This window comes from Parasteatoda tepidariorum, chromosome X2 (assembly GCF_043381705.1).
Source record: "Parasteatoda tepidariorum isolate YZ-2023 chromosome X2, CAS_Ptep_4.0, whole genome shotgun sequence".
Classification (NCBI taxonomy): Eukaryota; Metazoa; Arthropoda; class Arachnida; order Araneae; family Theridiidae; genus Parasteatoda; species Parasteatoda tepidariorum.
In genome coordinates this window covers 47,431,648-47,448,623 of record NC_092215.1, presented here as the reverse complement: position 1 = coordinate 47,448,623, position 16,976 = coordinate 47,431,648, and the positions used below count along the sequence as shown (strand labels likewise).

At 29.8% G+C, this 16,976-nt stretch overlaps 1 protein-coding gene across 2 annotated transcripts in view; it reads right to left on the bottom strand.

Moving 5' to 3' along the window:
• The window catches only part of LOC107457563 (RILP-like protein homolog), a 37,685-nt gene that overhangs the window by 6,662 nt on the left and 14,047 nt on the right, over positions 1–16,976 (bottom strand). For both annotated transcript variants that reach the window (XM_016075743.4, XM_016075744.4), the window contains exons 4-6: positions 13,937–14,140; positions 10,890–11,065; positions 1,651–1,770 (exon numbers count right to left, since the gene is read on the bottom strand). In XM_016075743.4, coding sequence (XP_015931229.1) covers positions 1,651–1,770; positions 10,890–11,065; positions 13,937–14,140 — 500 coding nt within the window. The remainder of the gene's footprint in view (positions 1–1,650; positions 1,771–10,889; positions 11,066–13,936; positions 14,141–16,976) is intronic.

Sequence of the window (16,976 nt, the reverse complement as noted above, 5' to 3'; positions counted from 1 at the left end):
GAATGAATGTGGGTGGTCTGGTTAGAGAATAAAAACTTGCCAAAATAATAGATGACGTATAGCCATCACATATGTCACCCTTCTCCACGATAATACTAGGTCTCACACTGTCATTTTAATAGGAGACAAATTGGATAAATATATAAGGAGCCATTTGACCACCCGACATGCAGCCTAGATTTTTCCTCTTAAGACTAATAATTTCTTTGTTTACACCCGACAAAGAATCACTTAGGAAATGATCCTAATATAGCAAAGATCTCAAGAAGCGTGTTCAAAACTTGTTATTGACAGACCATTAATTTTTTCTTTCTTTCTAGTTAAGCTTCCAAATTGTTGCCTGAAAGTGTAAAGAGCTAAGAGCAAAAAAGTTATTCCGAAAAACTGAAGAACTAGTTTAGTTTGGGTAAACAATAAACTAAATATATAAAATATACTACTATTTATATTTGAATCACTCTTATACGTACCACAATATTAGTCAAACTTGTTTAGACCAGTAATTCACTAATTTAACGTTTCAATCAAATTTTTTATTAATTCTGATAAGTGATAGAGTTGTTTTGGCGAGACTGACAACGAAAACTAATTTCAGTATCATTATACATAAATGATTCTGTTCCTAAAAATTTGATGATGACAAATGACTGATTTTAAGTTTACAAACCAGCAGCGGTGTGAAAAGAGGGGGCGAAGGGGTATCCAATCAACATCAAAGAACAATAAAACTTTAAATTTATTGCTATTTTATTATGATATTAAGTTTTTTAACAGGTAGATATTTGGTCTAAGCAAATTATATCATGAAGAATAAAACCAGGATTTTTAAATTAAATGAATTTAATAATGAGATTTTAAATAATAACAATTTCAATATTCCTTGCATTTAAGAAAGAAAAATTAACAATATTATTTTTTTTCTAGATTTAATAAAGCTTTTACCTTAGAATAATCTAAATTTTCCTTACATAAATATAAATTTAAAACATTGACTTTTGATATATTTTCCATATGATTTTTTTTTAATAGAATGATCTTTTTTTCCCGTTCAATGACGAATCTATTTTTTGCATTTTGCAAGGGCATCTAGCATAACCTCTTAATCAAAGAATTTGCCTTGGGCTTTCTAATTCCTCTGCACAGAAAAAAGTTAGATGTCTGCCATTTCTAAAGCAGCAACCCCTCTAATTAAACTGATAATTATAATTGCCCAATGTGCACTGCCAAGAGCTTACAAAAATGCTTCTGGCATTAATGATTTGACTAAAAATTAATCCTTTCAATTGGAAAGGAATTTGAATTCTCTAAACTTGAAGAGTGGTTCAAGCAATTTTTAACCATTGGTTAATGAAGGCTGGCAACATAGACATCAATTAAAATTCAAAAATTGACGTTTTCCAAGCTTGCATAAATATAAAGATGGATTTATTTTGGGTAATATCTAAATCATATTTAACTTTATACAGAAGATAAACACATTTGGTGAGTGACAGTTTAAGAGATATATTTGTTAGTTATTATCAATAAGATAATGAGCATGCATTTAACTCATAAAAGAATTTTTTTTTTCTAAAGCTAAGCAAAATGAAACTTAGAGCAAGAAAAGCAAACAGAAAAACTTAATGTGCAGGCAATAAATAAGATACTTACAATCTTCGAATTCCTAATTTCTTTTTTTCAGGATATAATTTTTCATCAGGCTCTTTATTGATAGGGCCTTGAACAGGAAGCTCTTCTTGATCAATAGATAATGATGTCAAACTAAGGGAGCTAAAATATATTCATTAAAAAAATTGATTTGGATTCATTTATATCAAAGCAAAAAAGAATATCGATTTTTCAACACATATGTACATTATAAAGAAGAAACTCTTTGTTAAACTAGATGATTTTTAATATACAGGGTGATCAGAAATGACTTCCCTTAGTATGTATTTTTAGAATCCTTGCAGAAAAGGAAAAGAAAAAATTTACAAAAGGGGTTGCAAAATAATGCTTAAGAGAGAAAGAAATAAAACTTTTTTATTTCTTACCATTTAACTGACCAAAACAGAGAACAAAATCTTCTAATACCAGTTCATTTGAGGATGATGCTTAAAGTTAGAACTTAACAATACATATATATATATAAATATATNATTTGGCTCAATCTGCTTACTAAATATCTAAATGAAAGTTGACATTTAAAGGAAATTCCATCAAGCTAGATTGAATGTCTTACCAAAATTACACCGGATTTATTTTCTTAAGAGATAACGTTTACTCCAAAAATCACAGCAGACACAGTCATATATATATATATATATATATATATATACATATACAGTCAACCCTCCTATAACGCGGTACTCTCAGACAAAGTTTCCGTCAACAGCATCCCATAAGTTCCTTCCGCGTAGTCTAAGAATGTTTAGCCTAAGCTGTTTAGTTCGTTAGGGCCTATTTGAATTATAAGGGAACAGATGGTTCCAGTTTCATGTAGGTTCAGGCAGTGGGATCGCGACATAGTAACTAGATATGTTTACATAAAGATTATCTCCGGCTTATCTCATAGCGACATTGGTTTTAGTCTTTTCAGAGCTCTTTCACAGTGCACACGTTTTGTTGGTGACCAAGTCTTTCTAAAAAATTTTCTGCACCGTCCGTTCTTTCAGATTTTTGCTGTTTAATTTGTGGTTTATAATTGGACAACATTACACAATACTGTAAGTAATATTCTTCATTTGTTCCGATATAATAAAAATAAAGTAATTATTAACCCTAGATTTGCATCATGTCAAACACGAAAGAAACAAGGAAAGGGTTAAGAAGAAAGTTTATATCTCTTGAAGATAAAATCGAAATTCTAAATCGTTTAGAAGGCGGGGGAAAACTATCGTCGGTTGCAAAATCTACCAAGTTGAATGAATCTACAATTCGAACCATAAAGAAAAATTTAGACAATATAAGGAAAACTGCGGCAGATGGCTGTCCGTTAGGTGCGAAACGTGTTACTCGCACACGAAATTCTAATCTGGTTAAAATGGAACGGGCGTTAATGATCTGGTTGGAAGACTGTATAGCCAAAAAGATTCCTATCAGTGGAAATCTTATCAAGCAGAAAGCACTTAAAATCTATGAACATTTAAGGAATATTGGGCATTCTTCTGCAGAGCTAGAAAATCATTCGTTTGTCGCGAGTAAAGGGTGGTTTGAAAAACTAAAAAAAAAGGTACTCATTACACAATATTAAGTTTCAAGGAGAACAGGCCTCAGCAGATGCTGAGGCTGCCGAGAATTATAAGCTGGAATTAGCTAGAATTATCAATGAAGGAGGCTATTCACCTCATCAGAGTTTTAACGCCGATGAGACGGCATTATATTGGAAAAAACTACCATCTAGAACCTTCATTTTGAAAAATCAAAGGCGTGCTCAGGGGTTTAAACCTTCAAAAGAACGTGTCACCCTTCATATGTGCAGCAATCTATCAGGGAGCCTGACGATAAAACCTATGATAATAGATCGTTCTTCAACTCCCCGTGTTATGAAAAACATTAATAAGACCGAATTGCCTGTATTCTGGCGATCTAATAAGAAAGCTTGGATGACCCAAGATTTATTTAAGGATTGGTTTTATAATTGTTTTATCCCAGCAGTGGAAACCCACACGATGCAAAAAAATTTGTATTTCAAAGTTTTATTGGTTCTTGATAACGCTGGTTGGCACAACATACAACTGGATCACCCAAATGTAAAAATTGTCTTCCTTCCTCCTAACTGCACGTCATTAATACAACCTTTGGACCAAGGAGTCATTCAAACTTTAAAAATGTATTACACACGCCAAGTTTTCCAAACCATTTTCGACAGATTAGAAAGTAGTGAAAATAAAACCCTTACTCAAGTTTGGATGGAATTTTCTATTTTAGATTGTATTAGAACCGTGTCATCGGCTTGCGCGGAAATTAAACCATCAACGCTTAATGCGTGTTGGAAACCCCTTTTACCTGAAATGGTTCAAGCAATACAAGATGATTCTACAATTTCCCTCCCAGTTACAGAAATAGTAAACATTGCTTCTCGTTTAGGCGATGAAGAATTTACAACAAACCATCAAGATGTAAGAGAACTCGTAATCGGGGAAGAAACTTTAGATGAGGATGAACTGATGGATTTAATTGATGCACCCACCTCAAATCCATTGATAAACGAAAATAAGAAAAACGAATGGGTGGCAAATGTCGATTTACAAGATGTGAAAAAAGGGCTAAATTTGGCTAAAGAATTAGAACTCCATTTCATTGAAACTGATCATTCAACGGTGCGTAGCGCAAAGTTTAAAAGAGAGTTAAGAAATTGCTTAGCTCCCTATAGAGAGGTTTCAGTGGAGTTAGAAAAAAAAGCTACAATCGAAAACCAATGTGAAGATGAGCCAAGTAAGGAAGACATTTTGCCTATTAAAAGAAGACGAGTTAGGCGACTCATATTATCTGACAGCGAGGATGAGTGTTGAAAGATTAAATTTTACAAAAGTCTTTCTTGTTTTTGTTGGAAAACAGTTTTTTAGTTTAATTTTGGTATCATTTCTTTATATAAACTCTTCAATTTAATAAAAATAATTTATAATTTATCTTGTCCTTATTGGTCTCCATATAACGTGGTACGAATGATGTGATTTGTACTAATTCTGTGTTTCTTATAGCGCGGTTTCCATACAACGTGGTACGCACTCACCGCGTTATAGGAGGGTTGACTGCATATATATATATATATTATTTTAGAACTTGTAGACAAATAAACTGGTTCTTGATAATTTCAATTGTACTAAATAATGGCTAATTAAAATTTGAAAACCTTTTTATTTTTTCTCACTGAAACATCAATTTGTAACAACTAATGAGCCTGATTTTTTAGAAAGACTAAAAATATAAAATAAGATTAAGGAAAAACCTAATATGACATTGTTACAAGTCAAAGCACTGAATATGAGAAGGATTGTGATGAAAAAAAAATTATAAATCGTACAAAAAAAAAAAAAAAAAAAAAAAAAAAAAAAAAAAAAAAAAAAACAAATAATGAAAAAAAGAAAAGAAAATATTATTTGAAAGCTTCCCAGTAGACCCATTGCTGTAAGATTTAAATTGTCTTATATTGAACACATTACAGCAGTGTGTTCCAAAGTGTGGGGCGCGCCCCCCTAGGGGGGCGCGAGACTGTTGCAGGGGGGCACGCAGCTGATTCCAAAATATCATTTTCGAATACAAACCAAAAAAGTCGAATAGGTGTCAAAAAAATTAATCAGAAAAACGGTTATACGTAATCCACAATCCTCGCCGCGAATTTCTCGGGTATAAATGCTAAAAAATCCATCCATACTCTTGCTGGAACGAAAACAACTTGCTTTCCCGTTTGGAGCCGAGCGCGAGGAAACACTAGACAAGCACTCGGATCATCCCGGGTATTCTCAGGGCTACTCCCGCCAAACTTCAGTAAACAGAAGCAGGCAGCAGGCCCCGACAAGGCTTATGAGCCAAGGTCGTCGTTAATTCGACGACGTTAGAGCTCATTACATCTGGTGTGGAACTATCATCAATTGCGCGCGACTACGGGGTTTTTCAAACTCGGACGACGCGACTACACCTGGATGCGTGCGCCCAGACGAGAGCAGACACGCGGCATTTCGTTAAGAAACGTTGGTTAAACTCGACCGTTTCCACGCAGATTGTCTACAAACTCGCTTTGGTACACTTCTAAATTAATATTGAGGTAAATTTCAAAACTGTTATAAAGTATTTTTATTTGATTTAAAATAATAACCCTTTTAGATGGATAAATACGTAACTGGGTTGAAAAGAAAATTGAATGAAGCAGAAGCAGACGGCAAAAGAAGAGGTAACGAAAATAGCGGAACATCTTCGCAAAATAGTAAACCTAAATGTAGAAAATATGATCCAATGTACTTATCATTTGGATTTACATGTAAAGTCATTAATGGCCAAGAACGACCAATGTGTTTGCTGTGTCTGAATACTTTGGCCTCAGACAGCATGAAACCAAATAAATTAAAACGGCATCTCGAAAACGTACATGCAGATCACGTTGGCAAGACAATAGAATTTTTCCAAAGAAAATTGGAGAATTTAAATAAACAAAAAGAAATGTTTTCAAAGACCATGTCTGTTACACAAAAAGCATTGCTTGCGTCTTATAAGGTTTCTTATAGAATTGCTAAATGCAAAAAACCCCATGTAATAGGAGAAACTTTAGTGCTACCTGCAGCTATTGACATGGTAGCTACGATGCTAGGTGAATCATATGCTGATCAACTTAAAATCATTCCACTTGCAGATAATACGGTGGGAAGACGAATATCCGATATATCTGAAGATCTTTGCGATCAATTAATAGAAAAAGTAAAACTATCTTCTTTCGCGTTGCAAGTAGATGAGGCTACAGATGTTCTTAAGGATGCACACTTGATTACATATGTAAGATATGTTGTGGAAACTGATGTTAGAGAAGACATGTTATTCTGTAAACCTATTGAAGGCAATACTACAGCAAGTGAAGTTTTTAATATGATTGATAAATTTTTCAATGAATATAACATTCTGTGGGAGAACTGTGTTGGACTATGCACAGATGGAGCTCCATCTATGGCAGGAAAAAACGCTGGTCTACAGGCACTAGTTCGAAAGGTGGCTCCTCGGGCAAGTTGGACGCATTGCATGATTCATAGACAATCACTTGTTTCAAGAGATATGGGTGAAGATTTACTAACAGTATTTCAAGTTATTATAAGAGTTGTAAATTTTATCAAAAATAGCCCATTAAGAGGAAGGCTTTTCGCAAAATTGTGTAATGACATGGGTTCAGAATATACATCACTTCTATATTATTGTGAGGCACGTTGGCTTTCTCGTTCCAAAGTACTTCAAAGGGTGTTTGAGCTAAAAGAAGAGATCGCCATATTCCTTACTGATAATAATAGAGATGAAGCAAACTTGTTTTATGACACGAAATTCCTTGTAAAACTTGCGTATTTAGTGGATATTTTTCAAAGACTCAGTACTTTAAATAAATCAATGCAAGGGCCTCAAATTCATGCTTTTGTCCAGAAAGACAAGGTTACTGCATTTATGAGAAAATTGGAACTGTGGATAATAAGTTTGAAAAATAATAACTTTGACATGTTTCCCACTTTTAAAATTACCTGTCTTGCAGATGAAATAGAAGAAAGTAAAGTTCTTATTAATAAACACTTGACCAGTTTAAGGGAGCAATTCTCGTTTTACTTTAAAGATCTTGACATGTCCAAATATGAATGGATTAGAAACCCGTTTGTGATTGAAAAATATGATGATTTTGGCCTTACGACAGCAGAGCAGGAAATGATAATTGACTTATCTAGTGACAGCACATTAAAGCAGATGTTTCAACACGAAAATAATATTGTCACGTTTTGGTTACGAGTAAAGGACGAGTTTCCTACTTTAACAAATAAAGCTTTAGAAATTTTATTGCCCTTTGTAACATCTTACTTATGTGAAACTGGGTTTTCTGCAGTAGCTGTCTTAAAGACAAAGTATCGATCTTGCTTAAAGATTGAAAAGGAACTGAGAACCGCGATATCTTCAATGATACCACGGTTTGACAAAATTTGTGCTGAAAAACAAGCTCACCCTTCACATTAAATTTTTATAATGTTGTATTAATGTTGAATTCTATTTTTTGTACTTTTGTAAGATTTGTTTTTATTACATTATATTATTATTTCTTAAAATAGATAATTATTTTTTATGTATTTTTATACATAATATTGTATATTATTTTGTAGCCCATTAAATAAATTACAATATCAGATAAGTGTTTATGAGATTGGATTGTTAGAAAAATTTAGGGGGGCACAAAATTTTTTTTTCCAAAGAGGGGGGCGCAGGTACAAAAAGTTTGGAAAGAACTGCATTACAGTGTTCTGGATATTACGATATTGTGGCGAAAATAAATTTGCTATGCTGGTGGGGAAAGAACTTTTTTTAATAAAAACTTAATTTATTTTTTGTAATAAAACTTGTAAACCTTGTTGTTTTATTTTATCATATTGATGAAATAGATAAGGAGGTAAAAGAAGCAAAACTTTTTAGGGGCAAAAAATATATTATAAATTACAAAATTCTAAAATAAAATTTACTTCAACATTTTTAGATAATTATTTAAGTAGTGCCCTTAAACACTATGTTTCTCATTTTTAGACCGAGATGGCAAGTTTCTTTCACAATGAAGAAAAAACTGCCACTGCCCTAAAAGAAATGTATCTTTCAAACCAAATGGGAGTCAAAGAAGAAACTTGTTAAAAAAAAATATCTAATAGCAAAATATTCTTCTTTTAATAGTTTATAATAGCAATCTAGTTCAAATAATAGTGTCCATTTCCATACTATTTAATGCATGATTTTTAAAAAGCTAAAATTAAAAGTGTTTTTAGTATTGTTTTTCAAGTTTAGTAGAACTGAATTTTGTAACTGCATTAAAAACTGTTATAGTAACATAATCCAAATTTATAACTAAAATTTAATTAAAACATCACATAATAATCATAATCACAACTACAAATTGCATTTTTATTGCAAATAGCATTCTAATTATCTTGATTAAATACAGTTAACGTATGAATATTTAAAACAACTCTTTGTTAATATGCTTAAAGTGTTTCTAAACAGATATTTCTAATGAAGAATTTGTTTTTACATACCTATTCATAAAATGAATCCTAAAATTAGTTATTATGATTTATGAAATAAACCTAAGAATTCTTCATTATAAATTAATGAAAAATTATATAAAATTTTAAGAGAGAATTTTATAAAATTTTTGGCAAAGCTTTGAAGTTTTCTGTAATATTCTAAATTCAAAATTACAAAAAAAATTTTAAAAAATCAACATTTTAATATGCATTTGTAAAGAAAGATTATTTATTTTTGGAACACAAAACTTGTAAACATACAATGGTGTAGCAAGCCATAGCAAAGTAGAAGTTTGTAAAAATTTTTTATTTTTAGTATGCATTTTTATATCAAAGATAGATTGAAAGTACTCTGCTTCACAGGGAAAAAATTAGAGTTTGTTGTTTTAATGTTAAATGATGCAAGTTTTTTTAAGAAATTTCGCACTTTCTGAAATAATTAAAAAATATATAAATAAAAAAAATTTAATTAAAATTTCATAAGTAGAAAAAAAATCTCAACAAAACTAATTATTTATTTAACATTTTTAATCAAATTTTTACAAAATAATATATTTTTTTATTTTTTAACAATTTTATTTAAATAAAGAATACTCAGTAAACTAAAATTATTATAAATACACATTATTTAAATTATATTTATTTAAGAAAATTACTTATTTAAATCAAAATAAAGAATAAATTATTATAATGAGTGCCATAAATTTTAAAATTCTGTATAAAAATGCATTAAATAATAGGAAAATAATTATGAAAATAATTTTATTTTTTAAAAAAATATAAAAGAACTTTCTTATCCTAGAATTAAACTTAATTTATTTATACTTTCTTATAATATTTTACAAAAAAAAAACACAATTTTATCATTAATATTTAGTTTCTTCCAATGTCCTGGAAGTAACAAATTTCTTCCAGGAAAATCTCAACAATGTGTGAATAAAAATTAAATTATAGAATTATAATTTGATAAGAAAAAAAGATGAAAGTATTAAAATTTTCATTTTAAAAATAAAATTCTAGAAAATTTTTTTTATTTATTTCCATAATACAGACAAAAAGCTAGGGTCCTAAAAGATTAATTTTCTTAGGAACACCTTAGAAAGAAAGAATATTTAAATACCCCAAGGACTAAAAAGTCTAGTTACGTTTTTGTGTGAAATAAATTTTTTTGTAAGACAAACTTTTTCTATTTAGTTTTTCTAAATTGATGAATTATAGAATGACTATTTTATGTATCAAGACAATAGATTTCTTGAAATCTGTGTAGATGACTAACAAAGATGAGATAAATATCATACAGAAAGATATGATTGTAAAGCCATCTGCATAATGTTTTGGCAGTATTAATATAAATTTGGCAGTATTTCATAGTGTATTCATTATTAAGAGGGAAAGTTAATAAAGTCCTAGCACTTACTTGCCAACTGAAAATTTATCAATGATCAATCAGTTACTAGTAGTCAATTGAAATACATTTCATTTCAAAATAAAAGTGTAAACAACAGATTGCCATTATTAACCACCATGTTCCAGTTTGTGAGTGATTGTCTAGTGATATAGTTCAGCCTCTGACTGGAACATTTCTATTAAACATAAAATTATCAAATAACTGTTCCTTTACATGATAATTTATCATTACTTAAAATAGATAAGTAAAGAACAAGTAAAAGTTTTATTATACTTTCTTTTAGTTGCTAATTGTTTTGAGTAGTTTTCTCATACTTTAATGTTTATATACTCACAAGATCACTGTTAAAATGGTATCTTGATTATCCAACAATTTTGATTTTTCAGGTCCCATGGGAGTCAGGTAACTGGAGTTCTACTGTATACAGCGTTTAAATCAAAATCCAAAATAAAAACCACATAAATTTGTAGCATTACATTTAAAAAAAAAATCAAAGGAGATCAAAGAAGTTTTAAGAGGTATTTCCAATTTATTTGGGTGAAGCCATTCTTTCACATATTTCTTTATTGCATTGTTAAATAATTTTTCATCGTCAAAAGCTTGCGAGAAACAAAAGACAGTAAGAAAACTAAAACCAAACATTTAAGGTTAAGTCCAATCTGGTGCAGTAAAAGGTTCTTATTGAATAATTTTTTTATAAAATTCCAGCAAATCAAATTTATATCATATAAATTTTAAAAAAATAATTGTTGGCATACCTAGGAAAATTTTTTTGTTTGTGCAGACTAAGTTCATCTTCTAAATCACTAACTTTTGCTTTGAGATCATTTCTTTCAAATAAAATATGTCTAAGTTCATCCAAGGTAAAACGAGGCCTGTTTGGATCGTCAAGATCAATGAGAAGTTTGCCTTGGAAGTCAAGTTTATTTCTGTCCTGTGGAAACAACAATAATTTTATTTATGAGTAATTAATAATTTTATTATAACAATAATTTAATTTTATAATTTTATTTATTAATATGAGAGGTCTGATAAGCACAACTTAACAAGTCATAGCATATCTCAAAATAAGTTCCTTGATATTAATTTTTACTACATCATACATCTGAAATGCAAATGTATATCCTAAAAATGGAAATCACTAGGATGAAATCATTTAGCTAATAAATCCTCAAAGTAGGTACTAGAGAGGAATTAGGGTTTTCTAGGTGGTCAATAACAACTTATAGAAGAAATTATCAATGAATATTGAAAGTACTCATGAAGAGAGGTTTAACATTGAAAAAGGTTGACGTTGTGCTACGTATGAATAAAGCTAAACGTAAAAAAAAGCACAATTATGACATTATCTGTGTTCTTTTCTCTGTTGATCCCTGCATTCATTTGAATATTGAGTATTCCTCATTCTTCTTATTTAAAAGAACTCTGCTAGTAATACATGTTATAAAAGTAGCAGTTTATTGATTGACAGATTATTAAACACATTTTTTAGGGAAAAAATGTTCCCTTTGCTTGCTATTCTGAAAAAAAAATGCAAGGAAGTCTGGGAGTTTTTCTTCCACTTTTTTTAAAAAAAAAAAACGATGCTTCAACAAACTATTTTGAAATTTTGGGTCTCTTATTTATCACAAACTAAATGTTATATTTTGGGAATTTTACAATTGTTTCAAAATCTGTCTTTCTCCCTAGAAGTCTGAAGTGAATAATTTATTACGTTTGTAAAGTACCATTTTCTAATTCTAATGTAAATATGAGTCTTTTTTTTCTTGTTATCTTGCTTTTTACATTATTAAAAAAAACTTTTAAAACAAATGATTTTTAAAAAAAGTTTTTTAATGGTAAAATATTTTAACAAAGTGAAAACTAATTTTAAAAAAAATTAAAAATCGAGCTCGTCTACCAATATCTCTATATCTTATAACGTAAGATTTCATTGGACTTAGCCAAATATGTAGTGTCGTGATAACATGTTATCATGACCATAAGTAACAATAGACAAAAAAATTCGGAATTGAATACTTTTCAAGAAATAATTATTGGTGTTAACAGTAATTTCTAATAATATTTAATCCTTTATTATAATGTGTATGCTACCAAAATTGACCAAGTCAATAATTGAGCAAAATATCAGATCATGCGCCGTAATTTTTTAAATGCCAGTCACCTTTTTAGGAAAACAAGCTCAAGTCAATATATATAGCCTACCACACACAGGCTAAAAAATGATCAAGTTGCCGGAATAAAAATCCAGCAGCAAAAACTGTTTAATTTTAGTTGAATCTAGAGTATTCTACATTTGACTTGGTTACTTTTAGCAGTACATTTATGCTCTTCAGAATGCTAAAAATGTAGAGCTAGAGCTATCCATCTTAAAAAATAAAGAATGATTTGATTTCTACTCAAAAGCAAGAGACAGAAGATTACTGATTTTTACAGACAAAAGATGCTAGAATTATGGAACTTGGTGGGAGTGACTGCTTTTTAAAAAGGAAATTTGTATTTCATCTTGTTCCTTATTTCAGAAGTGGCATTAAAAACTTTAAATGAAAGTGATCTCAATATCAAGTGATTACATTATTATGAAATAAAAGAATTTGCCATTTACCTTCAAGAACTAGGTATGCAGAGGGGAAAATTAGCTGTTTTAAGCCCATAACAGAATGGAATTGCCAAAAGCCTAATTAAAACTGTAGTTGGCACAGCCAGATCACTAATTTTATAACTAAGACTTCACTTCAGTTTTTGAGCCAAAGCTGAGAATTGTGCTATACACTTAAGAAATTGATCTTCTACAAAAGATGTAATTGAAAACTTAACTCCATATGAACTGATTTTTAGTGCCAACACTAGTACTAAGTACCTACCTAGTACTAACCCTACTAGTAGTATTACTAAGTTTTCAGAGAGCGCTTTCTTCAATCATATGCTCTATTAATAATAAATTGCATGCAGATCTCTAAAAGGATACCAAATAAAAATGCAAGACATTTTCAGTAAAATTAAACATCATTCCAGGGAGGTTAATAAAAATAGCTTCAATCCTAGGATATTGCCATAAATGATTCCTTTAATGCTATAATAAGTACTTTGTGTGAAGATTTAATGATCATCAACTATTGCAGTTATCTAATGTGTGCATAGGTTGTGAAGGCATGGAATAAAGTAATGCCAAAAATTGTAACTGGTGCCTTCCACAAGATTGTAATACCGCATTGCATTAAAAGTGAAACAATAAGTACAAACATTATTGACTTTCAAAAACATAATTACGATAATAAAAAAGATGAAGTAGATGATATTAAGTAAAATTCAGATTCTAATATTCACAAATTATTCAATTCTAATTCAGATGAATAAAACTCAATTTCTTTTTCTCATCATCTTTTCTGCATTTTTGCAAAGCAATTTAGACAATGTTAAAACAAGATAATTTGATTCCTCACTCAATGAGTAAGTGTTTTTGCTGATATAGGATACTAACTGTGCATACCACATGTTAATAATTTGATTTTACGGGGGTGCATTTCATTTCAATCGGAAGTAATTACGATGTTAGTTGAGTAAATTTACAAGTCAGCAGAAACCCTGGACAATCAAAATGCTCAACCCTGTAACCTAAAATTGTTTAATACTTTTTCGGTGAATATTATGTTTGGGATGTACTGTAACACTAAATTATAAAAGCATTTGAAAAAAATAAATATATTGAATACTGACAAATTTTATGAAATACCAAATAAGGTATTTCATAAAAGCTTAAGGTTTTCATAAAATAAGGTTTTAGTAATTTAAAATATTATGTTACCTCAGCAGTAGAAAGGTCAATATTTTCCTTAACAACAACATTCAGATTAGATTGCAATTCTTGACATTCCCTTTGCTGGTTTTGAATACTAGCTTGTAAATCTGATTTTTCTTCAACTAAAGTATAGACTTGTTTTTGCAAATGTCTGTTACGGTGTGTTAACTCTTTATAAACTTTTGTTAATTTTTCATGATCTAATTGCACCTAAAATTAAGCAACAAACATAAATGATTCTAAGCATAAAAAATATACAGTAAATTTCTGAAAATCAGTATTATTTAAATCAATAATTCTAAAAATCAACTTAAGTGGGTCAAAACTGAGAGTTTAGAAACAACTATTATTAAAAAATACAATAAACTTTAAAAAAAAAAATAAGAATAAAGAGTGACAACTACACATGACTGATTAACATAGAAATCATATATTTAAAGTTAAGTTTAAAAAATAAGCTTTAGTTTTGCATTAACTTAAAATCATTTTTCTAGAGCTATGAGGGCGATTTGTAAATAAATTTTACAAATTTGCCTGGAGAAAAATACATATTTTTAACGAAGTATTTTTTGCAAGAAGCTAAAACTAACATTACTTAATTTAGAGTTGAGATACACACTTATCTAGAAATGGATGTTAAAATCTTAAGTTTTAGGCAAAAATGTGACTAAATTTTAACACAGCAAGGGATGCATTTGAACATTATTTTATAATAGTTACTCTTTAAAAATTGAGCAATTTAATTTGGTGTTAGATAATTGCAGTGAGAATGAGACAAGATTTACTGTTACAAAGGATATCTTCAGGCATGAGATTGCAAAAAAGAAAGAAAAAGGGAAAATAAAGGTGAATTAGAAACCAAACCGTAATTAAATTGACTGGAAGGTTTTTTTTTTTTTTGTGCATCTTTTAATATAAAGCTGTTATTTGAAATGATTGCAACTTTATCATGTTGTTTACTGTCTGACACGATCTTGTAGCATAAACGTATTAATTTATCATTTTATTAATAGTATATGCTTAGCTGCCAACACTTGCAATTTTGATGAACATTTTTCAAGTAGTAGTGATATTATTTCAGTAAAATAATTGTCAACTATTATTATACATATTGTTATTAAGCAGAAACCTCCTCATCTGGTTTAGTTCCTCCACATTGCCTTTTTTCTATCGTTATTTTTTCGTTTTGAATTAAAAAATTCTTCAGGCATTTTGAATTTGATCTTTGTACCGTATTTTTCGGCGGAAGAGCCGCGGCGCTATCGGAAAAAAAGTTGTTTTTTTTTCCTACATGAGGCGCGTCCGACAAAATATTTTTTAGTAGCAAAAAAAATTGTCAAGGAAAGTTATTTAAGATGAAATAATTTTCTGAGAGAGAGACTATTTAAAAAAATTAATAACGAAGTCGACAAAATATTCGCCTGTATCGCGATCAGCTGCAGAACATCGCCAATTCTTAGCAAACTTTCGGCAGCAGCCTGTAAGAAAATAAATAAACGAAATAATAATTTTAAAAAAACATCGTATAAGGAGAAAATTTAAAAGGTATGCATCTTGTATCCACCCCCAGCTTAAGGAAAAATCGCAAGCTAGAAATCTATTTAGCGCCTTGGCAATTGTAATTTGAGCGAACAGAAAAGGAAGAATTGGACCCTAAATCCGACACTCGCGGGACTGACGAAATGCAAAACTTCGGATCTCTTTCGGAAATTCCAATATGGCCCCCAAATATTACTATAATTCAATTCCACTGTTAATTTCAGAAAAACCAATAAATTTAGTCAAGTTTCGATCGTAGATTATGATGGGGTGAATTTAAAACTGGCCCATCTTAAGAGAAATTTTACTAATCATAATAATAATCTATATAATATAATCAAGAAGAAATAATCAGAATCCTATAAAAAAGAAATAATCGTTTCTTCTTTGGAGAGAGATCATAGTTCTCGTTTTTTCTTTTAGATAACATTTTTTTTTAACAAAAGACGTTTACCTCGCAAGAAGAAAAAAAAAGCTAACAGGGAACTACAAAAAAATTTTTTTTAACAATTAATGCTAAGAAAATAACAATGAATAACAACAAAAAACAAGCTAAAAACTAATAACGATAAAAAAAAAAACAAGCAAGCAACAATTAACAAGAAAAAATAAAAAGCGGCAAAATAAAAATAAATAATGAATCGAATAAAAAACCGCAATCATTTTGTTGTCCACATGGTAGCCCGGAAGCAGAATATTTTCAAATGTTCTGCAACAGGACTTATTAATATATACAAATGTTCTGCAAGGATTTCACAGCGAAAAAAAGTTAGCTTTACATTAAGATACCGTATTTTTCGGCGAAAGCGCCGCTTCGTCAGAAGCGCCGCACCTCGATAAAAATGAATTTTTTTTAAAAAAAAAGTTATAGTAAGCGCCGCAATGGCGCTGAACCGCGTATATCAGCATCCTTTCAGGAGAGACCTTTAAATTACCTTTTAGAATATCTGTATAATAAAAAATTACATTTTTTTATGCATTTCACAAAATAAAGTTTTAATTTCTAAATTATAATAAAAAATTTCTTTCTCAGCAAAAAAAAAGCAACAAAAAAAGTTTTCTCTTTCAGCAAAAAAAAGGAAAGAAAACAACAAAACTATATAAAATAAAGTTGTTCTTACTAGTTGGCACCGCGCCAAAAAACAGAAGAACAGCAAAAAAATATTTATATGTTCAGTAGCTGAATTAAGGCTGAACTGATTACAGGAATCCGTAAAACAATGCAATAAGAAAAATAAAATAAAAATTTATTAAAAGAAAGATTTTAAAATAAAAAGATTTTAAAATTTATTACCGTTAACAATTTGAGGAAAAACTAATACATAATAACGAAACAGCTAATAATAACGAAATAACTAATAATAACAAGAATAAGAAATAACTAAACAGGCCCCAAAAAAATTCTGAAGAAATTAGCGAACGGGAAATAAGTTTCACTTTCACAATCTTTGAGGGTGGAATTTTAGTGGGTAGAATGCCCTCTCCTTCAATGGAAATAACCCAATGT